Consider the following 17,450-nt stretch of genomic DNA (forward strand, 5'->3'; position numbering starts at 1 on the left):
AAATTGGGACTTGCAATCTACAAAAAAGAGTGTAAGACTTGCAGGAAAATCTGGAGTGTTGTAGGCTGGATGTACTTAGCAACCAGGACATAACTTCATTGTTCCAAAAAAAGGTTTTAGTGATTATCGCAACTTTGACCTCAAACTCCCACATCTGGAAATGGGCTGAAAGGTTGTAGCAACATCTCAGTTCAGTGGTCCTCTGTTAGTTTTAAAGCCAAACTACAGGTAATATTTTAACTGTTAGAAGATGAGCAAGAAGCCACTTAACTTTAATTCTTTGATCTATTTGTTTGAAAAATGTCATGAGCAAATATCAGATGGTTTCCAGCAAGTTAATGCCTGCTACTGAGAATTAATATTTAAAAGAGATGATAAAAAGGGTTGGTTTTTTGTTGTGGTTTTTTTTTTTTTTTTTTTTTTTTCTGGTGGTATCCAATAGTACTAAGAAAGGAGACTTGCCATCAGTTAAAAAAGATCATATCAGACTAGGGGGTGTCATGTTCTTTGCGCATGTATGAAAGGCAATAGGTGGGAATCATGACCTTTATTCACATATTCTGTCAAGACACAGTGGAGGTTCAAGATATATTAAAGCACTTAGGGTCAACATGCATTTAAATACATTTTCATTGGTTGATTATATTTTTAAAAATTTCCCATATGAACATGTATTCTAACATTTTCTTTTTTCTTTTCACTTTTCTTTCCCCTCTCTTTCTCCAGATAAACCAAAGATGAAACAAGGAAGTAAGCTATAGTTTCACTTATGAAAGTAACATCTTCCACAAGAGTTTGGGTAACTGTGCTCTTAATAATGGAGCTGTACAACAGCTTTAATTTCTCCCTGATGGGCTTCTGAAAGTAGAGCCTTTATGTTATGCTTTAAATTACTTATTTTGGCTGGAGCTCTGTCTTCAGTTGTCTTCTTTTTTTTGTAGACACTATTGCACTGAACATGAAACCTTGTGGGAATTTTTCATTATGCACAAGCACAGAAGAAAATATTTTTCAGTCTTTCAACTGAATTTTATTTCTCTTTGCAGAGTCTTCTGTGATTAACTTAATATTTAAAAATTGGAATTATTTTTTCATTGGGACTATGAATATTTCTGAATAGGCCCGCCAAATATGGCTACAGATATCTGCAGTAAATTGTGTATTTTTTAATTCTGAAAATAAGGGACTGAATAATAAATTGGTGAGCACAAAACATGAAGGTCAAAGCAGGAGAGCAGGAGTAGTTTCTGAAGCAGTCAGTCTGAAGTGTAATGAGGAATAGAAGAGACAACTTTATTTCACTAAAATTGCATTTTTGACCTTGTTCAACAGATTTCTTTCCCAAGTCTTCTCTTTTAAAAATTACATTGTATGGAAGTATCTAGTATTTCCTTTTTAGAAACACAATGTAGAAGGAGAAAAATAATGAAAAATTTATCTCTTGACATCAGTCCCAACAGAAGAGGTCTTTCAATGTCAACAGCAAATTAGGTTTTTCCACTTGATGGTTATTTCTACCATAAATAAGAACTTATTATTTATGGATTCCTTCAATTCAGATTCCCCAGCACCTCAGTTTGTCTTAGTCAGAGACAAATACTAAGCCATGAACAAGAAGCTTTATTGATATAATGATAAATTGCTATTTAGACTGCTACACAGTCTATGCTTTTATAATAAAAGAGACAATTTGTGAACTGTGTGTCATTAAGGCAGTAAACAATTTCCACTAAAATTACCTACTGTAGCTTATACAATTTTCATATCTATCTACTAAACACAACCTCCACCTCCTAAACACAAACTCCTCCTCATCAAGAGTCTTGACTTCTTATCCTATGTGTAGAAAACAAGAAGGTCTTCTAACAGTTTTGTTTAATATATCCTGGCGCTGAATTGCTGCTGAGTGTTTCAATAGAAGGAATTTTTGTTTCATATGTGGTGGAGAACCTAGTAGTTTTAGTTTTCCCAGAAACCACCTATCAGAATTTCTCAGATGACATGTATAAAACAGTTTAACCATCAGTTACATTACTTTAAATGCAGGAAGTCAAAATCCAAGTCTCTGATCTTTTTATAAAAAGAAGACCCTTGGCCTTGCTCAGCAAAAATGGGCAATCCCAGTCAGCTCCAATGAGACAAATTTGACAAAGCATCAGTTTTGACCTTTCTGGTTAAGAGCACTGAAAAGAGCAGTCTTCATCTCATACTAAGCTGAAGTTTGCAAATTTTATTATTAAATCTATAATAGTTGATCAATAAAACACATTTTGTGGACTGAACTTTCTGAATGATACCTGGTGAATTTTATTCACTTTATTGGTGTGACTAATTCTTTTACAGATCCTGGAAAAGACAAAGAATTGAAATCTCCAGCTGCCATGAAAAATAAAGGTAAGATGGCAAGACAAATTTGTATATAACGAAGATCTATGTACATCCAAAAGAAAAAAACCTTGGAATGCATAGCCATTTTGGTTTTTAAAGTATGGTTTAGTAAGGAATTTATAACCATTATACTATTTCAGTAAATTTACTATGAAACTTAACTGGCATTACCTGAATTAGAAGTGCAAAGAGTGCACTGTTTACACTAGTTATGAAAAAAATTTAGTAGGCTAAACCCAGAATTTAGGCACACTTGTTAACAGTTATTATGAGCTGCAAAGTGAAATAAGTTTTGAGTGATCTTCATTCTTTCTTCAAATTTAAGAAAGTTTGTGGTTTCACTTTGTGAGCATGTTAAAATTGATGAATATTAATTTTGTGCTACACATTTAATTGGCATCTTGTGTCAGCTAGAAACCACTGATTATTCCATCAATCATTATCCTAGCAGCATTTGATGTTAACCATTTAACACTCTAGCTTGAAAATTAATACATTTTTTTACAGAACATGCTAAAGTAAAGGAAGGGAAGAATCCTACATCTTTAAAAGAAAAAGGTAAGAATACATAATAAAATATAGGCTGTGCTAAAACGACACAAAGTAGAATGAAGATGCTAATTTTTTAAACAATCATTAGCAGTCTTTCTCATTACAAATCTTAACCAATCATAATTTAATTAGTTAAAATATTTTGTAGCATCTATAACATTAAAAAGGCGGAGGGAATATAAATAGAATATATTAAGACTATTAAAATTCAGAGTTCTCAAAATTAATTAAATCAATATAATTAATAACTCTGTGTAATAGTTAAGTACCTTGTAAAGAAGGTCTGAACAATGCTAAGTCTTTAATAGGGGCCAGTTAAGAAATTCTGAACTGAATCACAAATGTGTGAACTAAATAAGAAGTAAGGTTTATGAGCACATGAGTGGGAAACATGCCTTCTATACTCTCTAAAAGTTACAGCTAAAACCCCAGAGCTTCATCCAGTCAACCATCTGCAACATGAGAGCTGGTCTGAATCTTTCTTGCATTCCTTATCTTTTTTTTTTTTTTTTTTTGGCAATTTTATCAGAGTAGATGGTTAATGCAGTTAAGTTTCCTTTCATCAATTGTTTTATTGGGTGCTTTTTACACATTTTATTTCTTCTCTCCTTTCTAGAAGTAACTTTATTTGGAAGAAGTTACTTATGGATAAGTCTTATTTGACATCTTCAGAATAAAAAGATTTACCATATATATAGTCAAGTTAATATTTATTCTAAGTTATAGTCTATAACTATCAAAAGCCTATCACTATATATAGATAGATATGGTCTGCAATATATAGACTTTAATCTATAGCTATTTCAAGTTATAGTCACTCCATGTGATTTCAAAGAAAGAACTGAAGGAGGAGATCAATTCAAGTAGAAAGATGACAAAAACATATACAGGAAAGGAGGAATAATTTATTGCTAGATATATTTTCAAAATCCTAGAAGCTATGGTCATTCAGTTAATTCTTTGTTCAAAAATTTGAATTAAATTATGGCAATCTGCAAATTCTCTTGGTGCTTATATTGTTAATTTGTGTGTGTTCTACTCCTGATGTACACATACTCCATTTAAACAGGCTTAGTTACCTGCACCAGAACTGTATATCCAAACTCTATGGAGTCCTATGGCCCTCCCCAAAGACTGCCTATAATCTGAGTCTGCCTGATGGTGTTGTGAAGGAAAATTTAAAGAAGCACTTGAGTGACAACTCTTCCCCCTCTATCCCTGCATGGAGCATGTGTATTCAGCCTGCTGCTCCTTTCAAAGGATTACAGCGAGGCAGGGAGAGGAGAAAAAAAGAGAGAAGACCCAAAACTTTTTTCTCTTTGATAAGAGTTTCTTTAGAGCAAATGGATAGTGGTTTGCCAGCACTGAAAAATTTTCGATAGTGTGTCCTTTGTTGAGAGTGGCCACATCACTGCTTTTTTGTCTCCTATGCTCCTGTTCAACTTATCAGCAACTTCAATTACTAAGTTATTAGTAATTAGTCATTACAGGTCCTTCTAACGTGACAAAGGAGGCAAGATTTTCTCCGCCCAGCCTTCAGAAAAGAGCAGGTAGGAATTTCTTTTAAATGTCAATACAGCTGAAAACTTGCTGCTGAATGTATCTGCAAAGACATCACAGGCTCCTGACCCCCTGCAGTAGCACTGATATCCAGCCCAGCTGAGCCTGTCCTTCAGATGCTGAGAGCTCTTGCTGATGCAGCCATCACTGTTTCCCATAATAGGCATCAAACTGGCAAAATTCTGTGCCTGTGCCTAAAAACAAGGATGCTGATTAGTGAGCTGTAGAGCTCAGTTGAAAATATATCAACATCAAAGACTATAGGGACAACTTATAAAGCTGTGGGGAGAAACTTCTAGAAACCTTGGTGCCTTTCTTAGTTGTGTATTTTCTTATTGCATTACGGATCACTCTACTGCATAAATATATATTTCACATTATTTTATTCCCCATTTCAGTAATCATATCTGCCCAAACTCTGGTTCATAAATTAATCAAAGCCTATTTGCGTGTCATTCCTTCCCCTCTCCACCACCTCTTCAAGCCTCATGAGTGGGCCTCTATAAATGTTATTGACCAGGTCACTGGGGACTTTTTTTTACCCTTTGGGACTTGGTGTTTTACAATTTTTTTTCTTAAAGTGGATCTTTCTGGAAAATAAAAATATATCAAAGGACACAGGAAATGAAGGATTTTTAAGACTGCATATACTTCCTATTTATGTATCTTGGAATTTTGTTACTATTCATGTAAACAAAATAAAGGAACACTTCTAGGTGAAGTGTTAAATACTCGTGGTGATTAATGTGTGTCTGGCACCTTATGCAATAAAGGAGCTATCATCACACCTCATTCCCTTTGAAGGATGGGCTAAGTTTGAATGAACACAGATGATGTCCAGACCAAAAATCTTATCCTAAAGCAGACTATATTTCATAAACTGAAGCATAGTGGTTTTATTTAAAGCAGAAAGAGGAAAATTAAATCCCTGAATTTTGATTTGTTGCTGGGATACTTTATAGATCATAACCCTACAAAGTTACTTTATCTATTTTATGAGGTGAATAAAATGTCTTCAGTCCTGGAGCCTAATTTTATTGAGAGTAGTTAAAGAGAACAGTGGAATAGTACATTTTCCACTTCTTAGTGATACAGGACACCTCAGGACTCTGTCTGAATTTATAACTAGCTTTTCAGCTCTTCCCTGCAGTAAAGAGTAAAGAAGCCTATTTATACTCACAAATATAGAAACTGATTTTCTGTTGACATAAGCATATTCAAATAACTTGAGGCCAATGAAACTCTAAGTTATAATTTGCCACGTGGTTTTTGGTAGGTATGTTACCCAGATAACCAGAGTAGAAGTTCATTCATTCAGAGGGTGTAACAGTGGCACTAAAAGTTTGTAATATTTAATATACAACTCTTCATTGGTTTTTTCTAAGATATTTGCATTGTGCTGAGTTATTGACAGCATCTATCCTGTATAGATAACACAAATTCCTTCTCACCCTGTGTTCTGTGATTTATTTTCCAAACAAATGCCCTTTTTTCTTCTTCCTTTCTTTTGACATGTTTTGGGATATCTTTGAATATTTCCTTATGTCAGCTATGTGTGGATAAAAAACCTATTTATTTTCATACACAGATTGATAGGGGAAATAATTCAATAGTGTGCATTTCTTTCTTGCCATATATATTATAGTATACTGTCATTAAAGAAACAAATGAGCTGATTTGTACTTGCTATGCAATACTTTACACTTCCTTTAAAGCAAATAAGCAAATATAACATGAAATATTATCTTGCCTGTGGCATTTTTTTTCTTAACTTGTAATATTTTTTTCCCCTTAAAAATGGAGTTATATCATGAACAGTAGCAGTTCACATTTCTGTCTATATCTATTTATTTATCTGCCATTGTCATTTGCATGAGAACTATATCTTTATCCTGAGGATATCGCACACTGCTGCTGCTTCATCATTCTATACCATCTTCCTAACCTGACCCAGCTTCACCCCCGGAGTAGAATGTTGGAGGAAAGCATTATGGTGAAAGCTGACTTTAAGCCAGCTTTATGTTTTTCCCCTGCTGGGATCAGCAATAAAGTGGTCATTTTAGAGCAGAAGTTTGATAAGTCCTCAGTAAGTACATGTTTAAACTTCTGAAAATGAAAACCTGCTCCCTGGAAGAAAAGCAGAACTGGTGATCTCAGTATCCTCAGCTCAGAGGGTGGGGATCTTGGTGCAGCATGTAACGTGTCCTGCACTGAGAGTTGCATCCAAAAGTTGTAAGGCTCAAAAGTGCTGAACCTTCTTTAGGAGCTACATACTATAGGAAATCTAAGGGAGATCTGCTACATGGATGGCAACAAAACCCACCATGGGTATGTGGCACAAAACCCGCAAGGCCAAAGATTTGTGCTGTGGCTGCAAGGGTGGCTGCTGATCACTGAGATCACCAGTGTGCCCAGAGTGAGGCAGCTGTTCCCTCAAGCCTTTTCATATATTCAATATAGAGGCTACTTCAAAGGGTTTCAGGCTTCACACTGGAAGTTTTCTCTCAGTCCCCTGAAGAAGAATCCACCTGCTGCTGTGAAGATCAGGCTCCTAATTTCATAACCTATCCCTGTGCAATGTGGTTTCTCTACCAGCTTTAGCCATCCTTTAAGTGGGGGCTGAAGCTGGTGGAGAAACCAAAGCTGTTTTTTCCTGTTACAACTCACACTTAAATCCAGATGGATAAGTGGGATCACTTCCTGGTACCATGGTAGCCAGGAGGATGTTCAGAGTTAAAATTATTTTTTAAAGAATCTTCTTTTAGCTTTTTCTGTTTTGCTGAAGATTTAGTTTACTTTCATTTGGAATAAATGGCATGGGTTTTTTCTATATGCTTAGGTGCTATATCCTGTCAGATGGAATGCAGTTGAGTCTATTTAGCATTCTGCAGGCTGTGATATTCTCTCACTCAAATAGCATACACTCAAAAGCCTATCAAATTATTTCTTCACTTTGGAAAAAACTATTTTCTCCTAATTTCCCTGATAAATACGCTTAGGATGTCAAGCAACTGTTGCTTGACAAAAAGAATATTTAAACATTAGTTGTTTACACAACATAGTGTATGCTTTTCCTGTGCTTGCTGACCCTGAATGCATATTCCCTGAAGGACTGAGGTAAAGATATATTCTTCAGAGGAAGAAAGCATAAACTGTCTTCATTAAGTTTTGGATAAGACCCAAAGAATTCCTAATCCTGTGTCATTGCTTGCTCATTTTCCTCGTCTTTCGAATTTCTCTCTTCTATGTGGTCTCTACAAACAGTCACCAAAAGCAATTTCTGTTCTTGATTTTGCTACTAACTTTATTGCGCCTTAAAAATATGAGACAGTCTCTAGAGAGTATATAAAGAGAGATCAAGCTTGAATCTATTTATGTTCGCAATTTTGGTCTTGGTTTCTAAATATTTCTTGACTCATCTTTTAAATGTAGAAGGGTACTCCTGTCTTCTAAGTCTCAGAAACATAATTATCTTCCTACAGATCCCCTGAAGGTAAAAAATCTCAAGAATCCAGAGAGCATAAGAGAAAAAGGTAAGTGAAGAAATTAAGAAATCCAGACCTGAATATCACAACAGTTAGTCAGTCTAGAAAGAGCTCTTGAGTAGGTATATAGAAGTGTGGAAAACAAAACCCATCCTTGTTCCTGTTTAGATTATTTTAACCATGATATTGTTTTTTAAAATATTTGTGCTGTACAGACCCCAGTAGGATCCCTAGAAATCATCTGGGCTTCTTTTAAATGTGAATATTTGAAATAATGTCTTGGGGAAAATACTAAAATTTGCTTTTATACCATTTTTGGATGTTGGTTGTTCAAAAATGAGTTGTTTAAATCCCACAGTGGGAACATTACTGAAGGGAGCTAGACTGAATCTGGTCCATGTGGCGACAGCTCAGGAATGTGGGTGTCTGAGAATTAAACTGGCTGAGGCTACTGATGCATCCAGGTATTTGAGGGTGACTGATAGGACAAATTTCTTTTCTTAATTTGTTGGCAATGTGGGCACATACATCTCTGTGTCTAATCCTTTCAGTTGCAAGACCACTGCTAACTGTTCACACAGGGGTCATGGGTTGCTTGATAGCATCTATTCGGAGCACACCGTATTTGTTGCAATGTGATGTGTATGGAACACTCTCTTTCTGTAGAGTACTAAAACAGCTGAAAAATTTAAATGAAACAGCAAAGGCTGTCCGTACTGTGCCGGGTTCCTGAGCTGGAGCAGCACATCTGAAGTCCAAATTGTTACAAAGTCCCCTTTTTTTGGAAACTGGAGATACTGGATGCAGTCCAGATTATGACTGCTGAATAGATATAGAACAAAATGACACAATTCTGCAAGGAATGTATTGTTCCTTGTAAAAATTGTAGGAAATGAAACCAGGATGTCCCTTGTGGCTGAGAATTCTCCTCTATGCCACTGCTATCAGTCCTTGTGTCTCACCTGGACACCAAAAGAAGATCATAGTTTTCCTTTATTTGTGGTTACCCAACTACTGAATTTTTGGGGGGCTTTTGGGGAATTTGGTTGGTTGCTTGGTTTGGTTTTTTTTGTCCCTGAGTTCTGCCTTGCCAGTTACTAGAAAGTGAGAACTAGAATTTCAGGTTTGATTTTTTTTTTCTCATCTCCTTTAACACTTTGTCATATACTGAAGAAAAAAAAATTAAAGATACAATTAAGTCCCTGGACTATTCATTTTGACATAAAATATGTTAATGTACATTTGAAGGATGAGCATTGCTCTTCTTTTATAGCCAGTGTGCCTGTCATTTTAAAAGGCTATATATGCATAGGAAGTGAAATTCTGTTCACAGGCAATACCCATATGGCCTCTTCAATATTAAAAGAGTATTGGCATCCTGAATGAGTAGCTGGTCCTTTTGTCACTCCTGAATAAAAAACTCCCACTTACCTTTGTCAGCAGCCTCTGGCTTTCAAGAGAAATATTCCTAATATTTCAATTATATCAATGCGGATTAGTTTTTATTTGGGTTCAGCAAAAGAAGAAATCATTGATGCCAACTGCTCTGTAGAATTTCTTTCTTCTTTTTAAGCAATTCTTCATTGCCTGCTTGAGAGAGGGCTCCACAGTTTCCTTAGAATTCAGAGAACCTAATGACATTTTGAAGGCATATTATTTTGCATATCCAAGACTAGAAAGATGAATGGATGACCTTGTTTTTTTGTCCTGTTCTTTATTTCCATGCTGTTAAATCTATTCAATTATCACATCTCTTTTGCTCTCCACATATCAAATCTTTTACTTGTTTTCTATTCAAGTGTCATCTTATTTCCCTAACCTGACTTGTGATAAATGTTAAATGTTTCTTTCTAGAGACTGGAAAAAGAAAAGATGTGAAGCCTCCAACAGCCTTTAAGGAAAAAGGTAATGCCTTATAATTATGTGGCTGGCAAATAACAAGTCTTCTGCTGGTATCTCAGTGCAGTTTTGATATATTTTGAATTACAGGCTGTTGGCAAAAAGGGACCAAGCTTAGATTCTTCTCATTTAAAAGATCTGATATATTGAAAGGAGCAGTGTCTGACATGATTCAGAAATAATAAAGTCATACCACTTCTTATTGTGGTGTTCTTTAACTGCTGTCTGACCTGCACAGCCAACACTGCAGTGGGAGTGCTAGTCTGTTCTGAGTGAATTATAACAGAGCTGCTGCTGAATGCTGAAGTCAATGCTGAAGCACAGGAATGAGGGTATGGTTTGACCTGCAGAAACTTTGCCAGAAAATTTAATGGGACTTATTTTTGGTTTGCTTTCAACTTTAGTTTGTGCCTTTTATTGAATTAAATGGAAATTCTAATTCTTAACACATCTCTTTTATGCATTTGGCTGATCTGGTGTTATGCACGTTTGTTACAGTACCAATGAGCACCGTGTATATTTATGTTGCTAATTTTCTTCTTTCATTTTTGTGTTTGATTTCTCTTTCAGACTCTTCAAAACGAAAAGAAATTAAGGCTTCAAATAATCCTAAGGAAAAAGGTAACAATCCCAAGTTGAACTGAACCTTAACCTAAGTTTCAGTTGAGAAAATAAATCTGTTGTTCAAGGTGTCACAAATTAAGTCCCTGTTTCTTTGGTTAGTTATTTCTGAATGTCCTTGAATGGCATCCTTTGCTGCTGAACATTCTTTTTACCTGATTGAACAAGTGACAGGTGCATATGAGGCTGTACAATGTTGTAGCCATGGTATTTTATAGTCTCTAAAGTCAAAAGGAATTAGTTTACTTTTTCTTGATTTTTGTCTTATTCTTTCTTTTTAAATTAGTCATTTCAAATTGCATTTTACTTCTTCTACATATTATTTGATTGCACTTTTCTCTCTTTTCTTATATTGAAATATCAGCACTAACTATCAAATAAAAATCAATAACAATTTATAGTACATCTCAAATACTAGGCATATTTAGACACTGTAATTATAATTAACCAACTATGTTTAGGTTTATTTATTCATATCAAATAAATTCAAACAAAACTTAGTTTACTTTTATCCTTTTTGCATATGGACTAAATCCACTTTTTCATTATAAAACAGTTGTTCAAGTTAACTGTAAATAATGGATAATAGGGATAAAAATATGTAAAAACTTGTTAGCTAATAACAGTCATTTGAGTCATGGAAATGTAGTAGTCTATTTTAAAATCTTCCAGTCAGTTTTGAAAACTGTTTCAGATAATTGAATAATACTGCTTCCTATCTTTAGAGCTTCCCTAAGGAATGCTAGAAGTATTGAGGTAATATTTTCTCTGACAAAGTTATAAGAGACAACATTCACAAGTTTTTAAGTGCAGCTATTTCACCTAGAGTATAGCAGACTAGCAGATATCAGCTATTACTTTGCATTGTTGTATAGTACTGATTTAAAGTAAAGGCTTAAGTGCTACCAGAAAAAAAAGTGCTATTGAGAGTAGACCTGTCAAGAAGGACTTGGGGGTGCTGCTGAATAAGAGGCTGGACATGAGCCACCAATATGTTCTTGCAGGCAAGAGAGGCAATTGTTTTCTGCGCTGCATCAAAAGCAGTGTGGCCAGCAGGTCACAGGAGGCAATTCTTTCCCTCTGGTGTAGTGCTGCGTCCAGCTCTTGGGTCCCCATCACAGAAAGAACATGGACCTGTTGAAATCCAGAGGAAGGCACCAAGATAATTAGAGGGATAGAACACCTCTCCTATGAGGAAAAGTTGAGCAAATTCGGTTTCTTCAGGCTGGAGCAGAGAAGGCTTTGGTGTGACCTAATTGTGGCCTTCCAGTACCAGACAGGAGTCTTCAAGGTGGATGGAATGAGACTATTTACAAGAACATGTAGTGACAGGACAAGGGGGGATGGCTTCAAACAGAAGGAAAGTAGGTTTAGATTAGATATGGGAGAAATTTTTACTGTGAGGTTGGTGAATAGGTTGCCTAGAGAAGTTGTGCATCTACCCCAGAGGTGTTCAAGGCCAGGTCAGATGGGACTCTGATTTATGTGGCCGAGTCGAAGATGTCCCTGCTGCCATGTGAGGTTATCTTTAAGGTTCCTTCCAACCCAAACCATTTTATATTTCTATTTAGGGCTTAAATAGTTTGAAACTCCTTGTAGTAGTCAAAGCAGTGTATCAGCTCTAGTGGAGTGTGATAGCCCTGGATTTACACAGCTTTTACCAGCTTCCCAAGTGAGATGAGCAGTACTCACTTCAGTTATTCCTACTGCATTGCATACAGCCTTGTATGTCATCTATGGATGTACCTGATGCCTTGCACAGCGCGCTGAGAAAAAATGATGTCTCACACCTGAGACAGCATTTCTCTTTGACTCTAGCTGACTCTATAAGAACTTAAAATACTTGGATTAGATTCTGTCAGACACACAATTGGGCCAACTGCCTGCTAAGTCTTGTGTATCTTAGGTCTGCCCAGTGAGCAGGACTGTAGATCCTTCAGGGCCCTGAAGCAGGACTGCAACAGAAAAGTTGAGTAGGAAAGTTGAGCTTGAGTGGGAACATCTCAGGTTGCATGCTCTTACATAATGACACCACTATATGTCAACAATAGGATTCAGTAATTTGCTAGTCTTCAAAGTTCATGACACAGTAAATCTTATACAATCTTCCTTTGGAGGCAGTTCAGCTCAGTGGCTGCAGGTTTTTAAAAGTTGTTTCTGTCTTCTCTGTTTCATGTGACAGATATGCTATTTCCTAGTTTCTGGGATTCAAACAAGTACAACATTTCCAACAGCAAATACAACTAACTCAGTGACACTGAATATGCATGACAAGACATTGACATTTTGTCAGAAGAGTGTAACCCCAAAGCGTAAAGTGGCTTTAAGCATTCATGTGGGATGCTGCGCATCACTAACCCCCCCTTTCTTAACAATGATAAGTGACATGTCACATACATCTGGCAGACAGTTTGAGAAAAGCCTCTCTGGAAAAAAGTATTCCAGAAATTTTTTGGCCATTGCCCTGTAACCAAGTGTGAGCAGGAGGTCACCTTTATGAGTGCTGTATTTTTTAGCCAACTGAGAGTTCATGGGGCGCTTCCTCAGAGGACATCTCAGGTTAAACTAGCCAACCAAAAATGCCCTGAGAAATAACAGTGTTTGGATTAGCACTTGCTACTTTACAGAAATATGTCAAATCCCGTGTAAATTACAGTAACAGAAGTGGCCCCTTTGTTATGATAAGTACATTGCTGAAATGTGAAAATCAAATTCACAGAAGTTCAATGTAGAATTATAATATAAAATAGAGAACTAATAGAGAACTAATAATAGAGAACTGAAATGTAAGGTAGATAGATTTGGTATACAAAAATCTCAATATCAGCCTGTTCAAATGACCCATCCATTACAGAACATCATTGCTTCACACTGTCAGTAAGAAATATTTCAAGAAAATGCCAGAGCTTTAAAAGTCAGACTAACATAATGACACATTTTTAACCACGACTGAGTCATAATGGCGGGTATAAAATTCCCATTTTAAGTCAGAACTTCTCTGTAAATATTCTTCAATAGACACTAGAAAATAAGAAAAAAAGAACAGAAGTAGCATAATATGAATGAACACCAAATTAGAAAAGGGAATTGAAATTTTAATTCCAAAAAGTAGGTTACATAAAGGTAAGGTATGTTTCGTAGCAAACTACAAAGTATGAAGTTGTCCTTGTGGCTTGATACTTGATCTTTTTATTACTTTTCCTTAAAGAAAATATTCAAGCTGAATAATATTTACCTGCATAGATATGTAGAAACATACTTTTGGTATGTAAATGAAATATATCTACAGATACTTCAGGTATTTCCTGGAGTTAGGGATGCTAAATGCTGGTACAACCAGAACTCCATAATAGCATCCTGAAAAGTCCTCTGAATCACAAAATAACAGACTCACAGACTCATTTATGCTGGAAAAGGAGTCAGGATTATTGAATGCAACCTTAGACAAAACACTTCATTGTCAACTAGACCATGGCACTAAGTGCCATTTCCAGTTGTTTTTTGAGTACCTCCAGCAATGGTGACTCCAACAACCTGGGAAGTCCATTCCAGTTCTTAGTAACCCTTCCTGTGAAGAATTCCTCCTGATTTCCAACCTGAACCTCCCCTGGTGCAGTTTGAGGCTGTGTCTTCTTGTTGTGGCACTGGTTGCCTGGGAGAAGAGATCGACCCTCCCCTGCCTGGAGCCTCCTTCCAGGCAGTTGTAGGGTGCAATAAGGTCTCTCCTGAGCCTCCTTTTCTCCAGGCTAAACACCCCTTACCTGCTCCTCCTAAGACTTGTGCTGCAGATCCTTCAGCAGCTTCATTGCCCTTCTCTGGACACACTCCAGAACTTCAGTGTCCTTCTTGAAGTGAGGGGCCAGAAATTAGTCTATTTTTTTTTTTTTTTTTGCATGTTTATGCAATAAATCAAAATTCTTGATGCATAATATTATTTTTTCACATATTATTTCAAATCAGAAACAAGGATTCTCTCTGACTGGGATAATCTGTTTCTCAAGCATAAGCCTGACGAAGCAGGCTTAATCTGTTTTATTGCCATTTTCCTCATAGACTTATAGAACAGTTTAAATTAGGAGGGATCATCTAGTTTTACTCACCCTGGCATGGGCAGGGACACATCAAACAAGACCAAGTTTCTTAAAGCCCTATTAAACCTGACTTTGAACACTTCCAGGGATAGGTCATCCACAATATCTTTGAGCAATTTATTCCAGACCCTCTACTTATTCCACCACCCTCACAGTAAAATATTCTTCCTAATATCTAATCTAAACTTAGTCCCTTTCAGTTAGAAGCCCTTTCCCCTTGTTCTTTCACTATATATTCTTGTGAAGAGTGTTTCTCCATCTTTCTTGTATGCTACTTCAGCTATTGGAGGATGCTAGAAGGTGTCCCCAAAAAATTCTCTTCTTCAGGCCAAACAAACTCAACTCTCTCAGCTTGTCTATATAGCACAGGTGCTCTGGCCTTCTGATCATATTCATGGTCTCCTTTAGATTCACTGGAATTCTTCATATCCTTCTCAAGTTGTGGTCCCCAGAGCTAAATGTAATACTGCAGCTGGGATCTCACCAGAGTAGGACAGAATCTCCTCCCTCATGCTGCTGGCCCAACTGCTTTTGGTGCAGCCCAGAATATGGTTAGATTTGTGGGCTCTGAATGCACATTGCTGGGTCATGTTGAACTTCTTGTCCACCAACAACCCCAAATAGTTCTCCTTTGAGCTTTCTTGATCCATTCTCTGCCCAGTCTGCATTTGTGCTTGGGATTGCCCCAGTCCATGTGCAGGATCTTGTGCTTGGCCTTGTTGAACTTCATGAGGTTCAAACAAGTTCTCAAGTGTGTCACAATTCCTCTGGATTTATGGCCCCAATTGCACTGGACCAGGCTCCACACACAGTCAAAGGGAACTTGCTCAGGAATATTACCATACCCTTGCCTCTTCTACCAAGTGACTTTACAGAGAGAGGACTGTGGGGATTTAGGAATGCTATTCCTCAATTTAGTGTTCCCACTAAAACACTCCAAACCACGCACTGCTCATTCACCTTCCCCTCACTCCTCCACTTTGGCAAACTGGGGAGGAGAATTGGAGGCCCAAAAGGTGCCTCATGAGGGTGTCTGGAAACAGCAATGAAACAAGACAATGACCAGTAACAGCAGCAATATTAATGGCAGAGTGTACAAGAAGAAAAGCGAGTGATTCACATGATGATATTGCCTGTGGAAACACTAACAACTGACCTCTCTGTCCACCACCTACCCAACCTGGAATCCATCTCCACAAAATGATGTGACATGGTGTGGAATTACCTCTGGGTCCTGGCTATGGTGCCTTCTGACTACTGCAAAATTTAAGCCTATCATAGCCAGATCCAGCACATGTGGTTAATAATCTAATAATTATACTGAGTTTGCACACTTTCCTTCTAGACAACATCCTTCTGTATTCTATTAAGGCACTGCTGGTAATAAAGAGAAAAATACTGTAAACTTTTTGGGGGTTATCTAGCGAATAATTTTTTTCTTAGTAGGTCAGCAGCTATGTCTTACAAATTAAGGCAAAAGGGATAGGCAGGTTATGAGGGAGTTCAAATGTAACATAATTCTTGCCCATTAGTGATAAAATGCATGAATATAATTGAATAAGAGGTTATTTCTCCAAAACTGTTCATTAAAATCTGGACCAGAGGAGGAAAAGGGCAGGAAAGGTTTTTCCTGCTACTGAATGAGAATCATTCTAAATAACAGATGCTTCAGCCAATTTAAAGGCTAAATTCTCCTCTCTGATACTCACTATAATGGTTCTTTTAACTGCAGTTTCTTAACATGAGTAAGATTTCACTTGACATGAATTAGAGAAATTCAGAATTCAAAAAGACTGAAAGAGACAGAGAAAATACCTTCTAGGAAGGTCTGAGAGAGAAATATCACTGTAAATTGTTCTTAAATATTTTAAAACAGTATCTTCTTCTCAAGCTATGAACAGATGGACAATTTATGGTGAGATGGGCAAAGACAGTATCAACTCAGTGAATGCCAGATGCTTTGCTGTAGCTGTCTACATGAGGTGGCTTTCACTTCAGCATAACAGCACGCACATGAACAGTTATTACAGAGTACCTGACACATGGGATGAGTTTGCATTTGATCTTGTTTCACCACATCTTACATGTTTATAAACAAAATAAGTACTAGAACTTAGTCAAAATGTCAATTACTTTCAAATGTATTTGCCCTTTGTGTGAGGGCAAATAGATTTAAATTACTGCAGAGTTATTCAGAAAATAAAAATCTGTCAGAAATCTGGTGAATTCATAATTAAAATAAGAACAAAGTCAAATAACTGGAAAAACACTGTGTTCCAGCCTGTGTTGTATCTAGAAATGGAAACTATGTCTTAACAATAACTTTTTCCAATATATTAATAAAGTAATAAACCCAACACTTATTTAATGTTTTAAATATAGTCTCATAAAGTCTCATTATAAAAATTACTGCAGAAGCCAAGGAGCTGCTGCCTAAGACCTACAGTATTAAAGAAAATAAATATCTGGTTAGGAATCAGGGAGCAATTGATTAATTTTCATCTTGCATCTTGTTTACAGAAGAATTGCTTATGATTTCATGTCTGGATTCATGTTATATTCCTTAATTAACAGGATAAGATAGAAATAGCAATGTAATGAAAATTTCAGATGACAAAATCAGTTAAAGAATTCAGGATAAGAAGGGGCTGTGATACATTGAATTTACAAGGTGAACAGACAGCACGATGTTAAAGAAAATTTAGTGTCCATAAATATAATGAAATATGAAGTAGAGGGAAAATATTAAAGAAATATTTATCTTAAATTCACCATGTAAATCCAGGCAAGTGCCAAAGTATTGCTGCAGACAAGTCACTGAAAAAGTTTCTTCCATATGCAAATGCATTAGGAA

General features: G+C 36.5%; 1 protein-coding gene across 1 annotated transcript in view; it reads left to right on the plus strand.

Annotated features, from left to right (window-relative positions):
* Positions 1-17,450, plus strand: part of TRDN (triadin) — a 272,472-nt gene that overhangs the window by 207,499 nt on the left and 47,523 nt on the right. Inside the window, 6 exon segments of the mRNA XM_058019925.1 lie at positions 727-750; positions 2,344-2,394; positions 2,896-2,946; positions 7,983-8,033; positions 9,840-9,890; positions 10,455-10,505. Coding sequence (XP_057875908.1) covers positions 727-750; positions 2,344-2,394; positions 2,896-2,946; positions 7,983-8,033; positions 9,840-9,890; positions 10,455-10,505 — 279 coding nt within the window.

Source organism: Melospiza georgiana, chromosome 3 (assembly GCF_028018845.1).
Source record: "Melospiza georgiana isolate bMelGeo1 chromosome 3, bMelGeo1.pri, whole genome shotgun sequence".
NCBI lineage: Eukaryota > Metazoa > Chordata > Aves > Passeriformes > Passerellidae > Melospiza > Melospiza georgiana.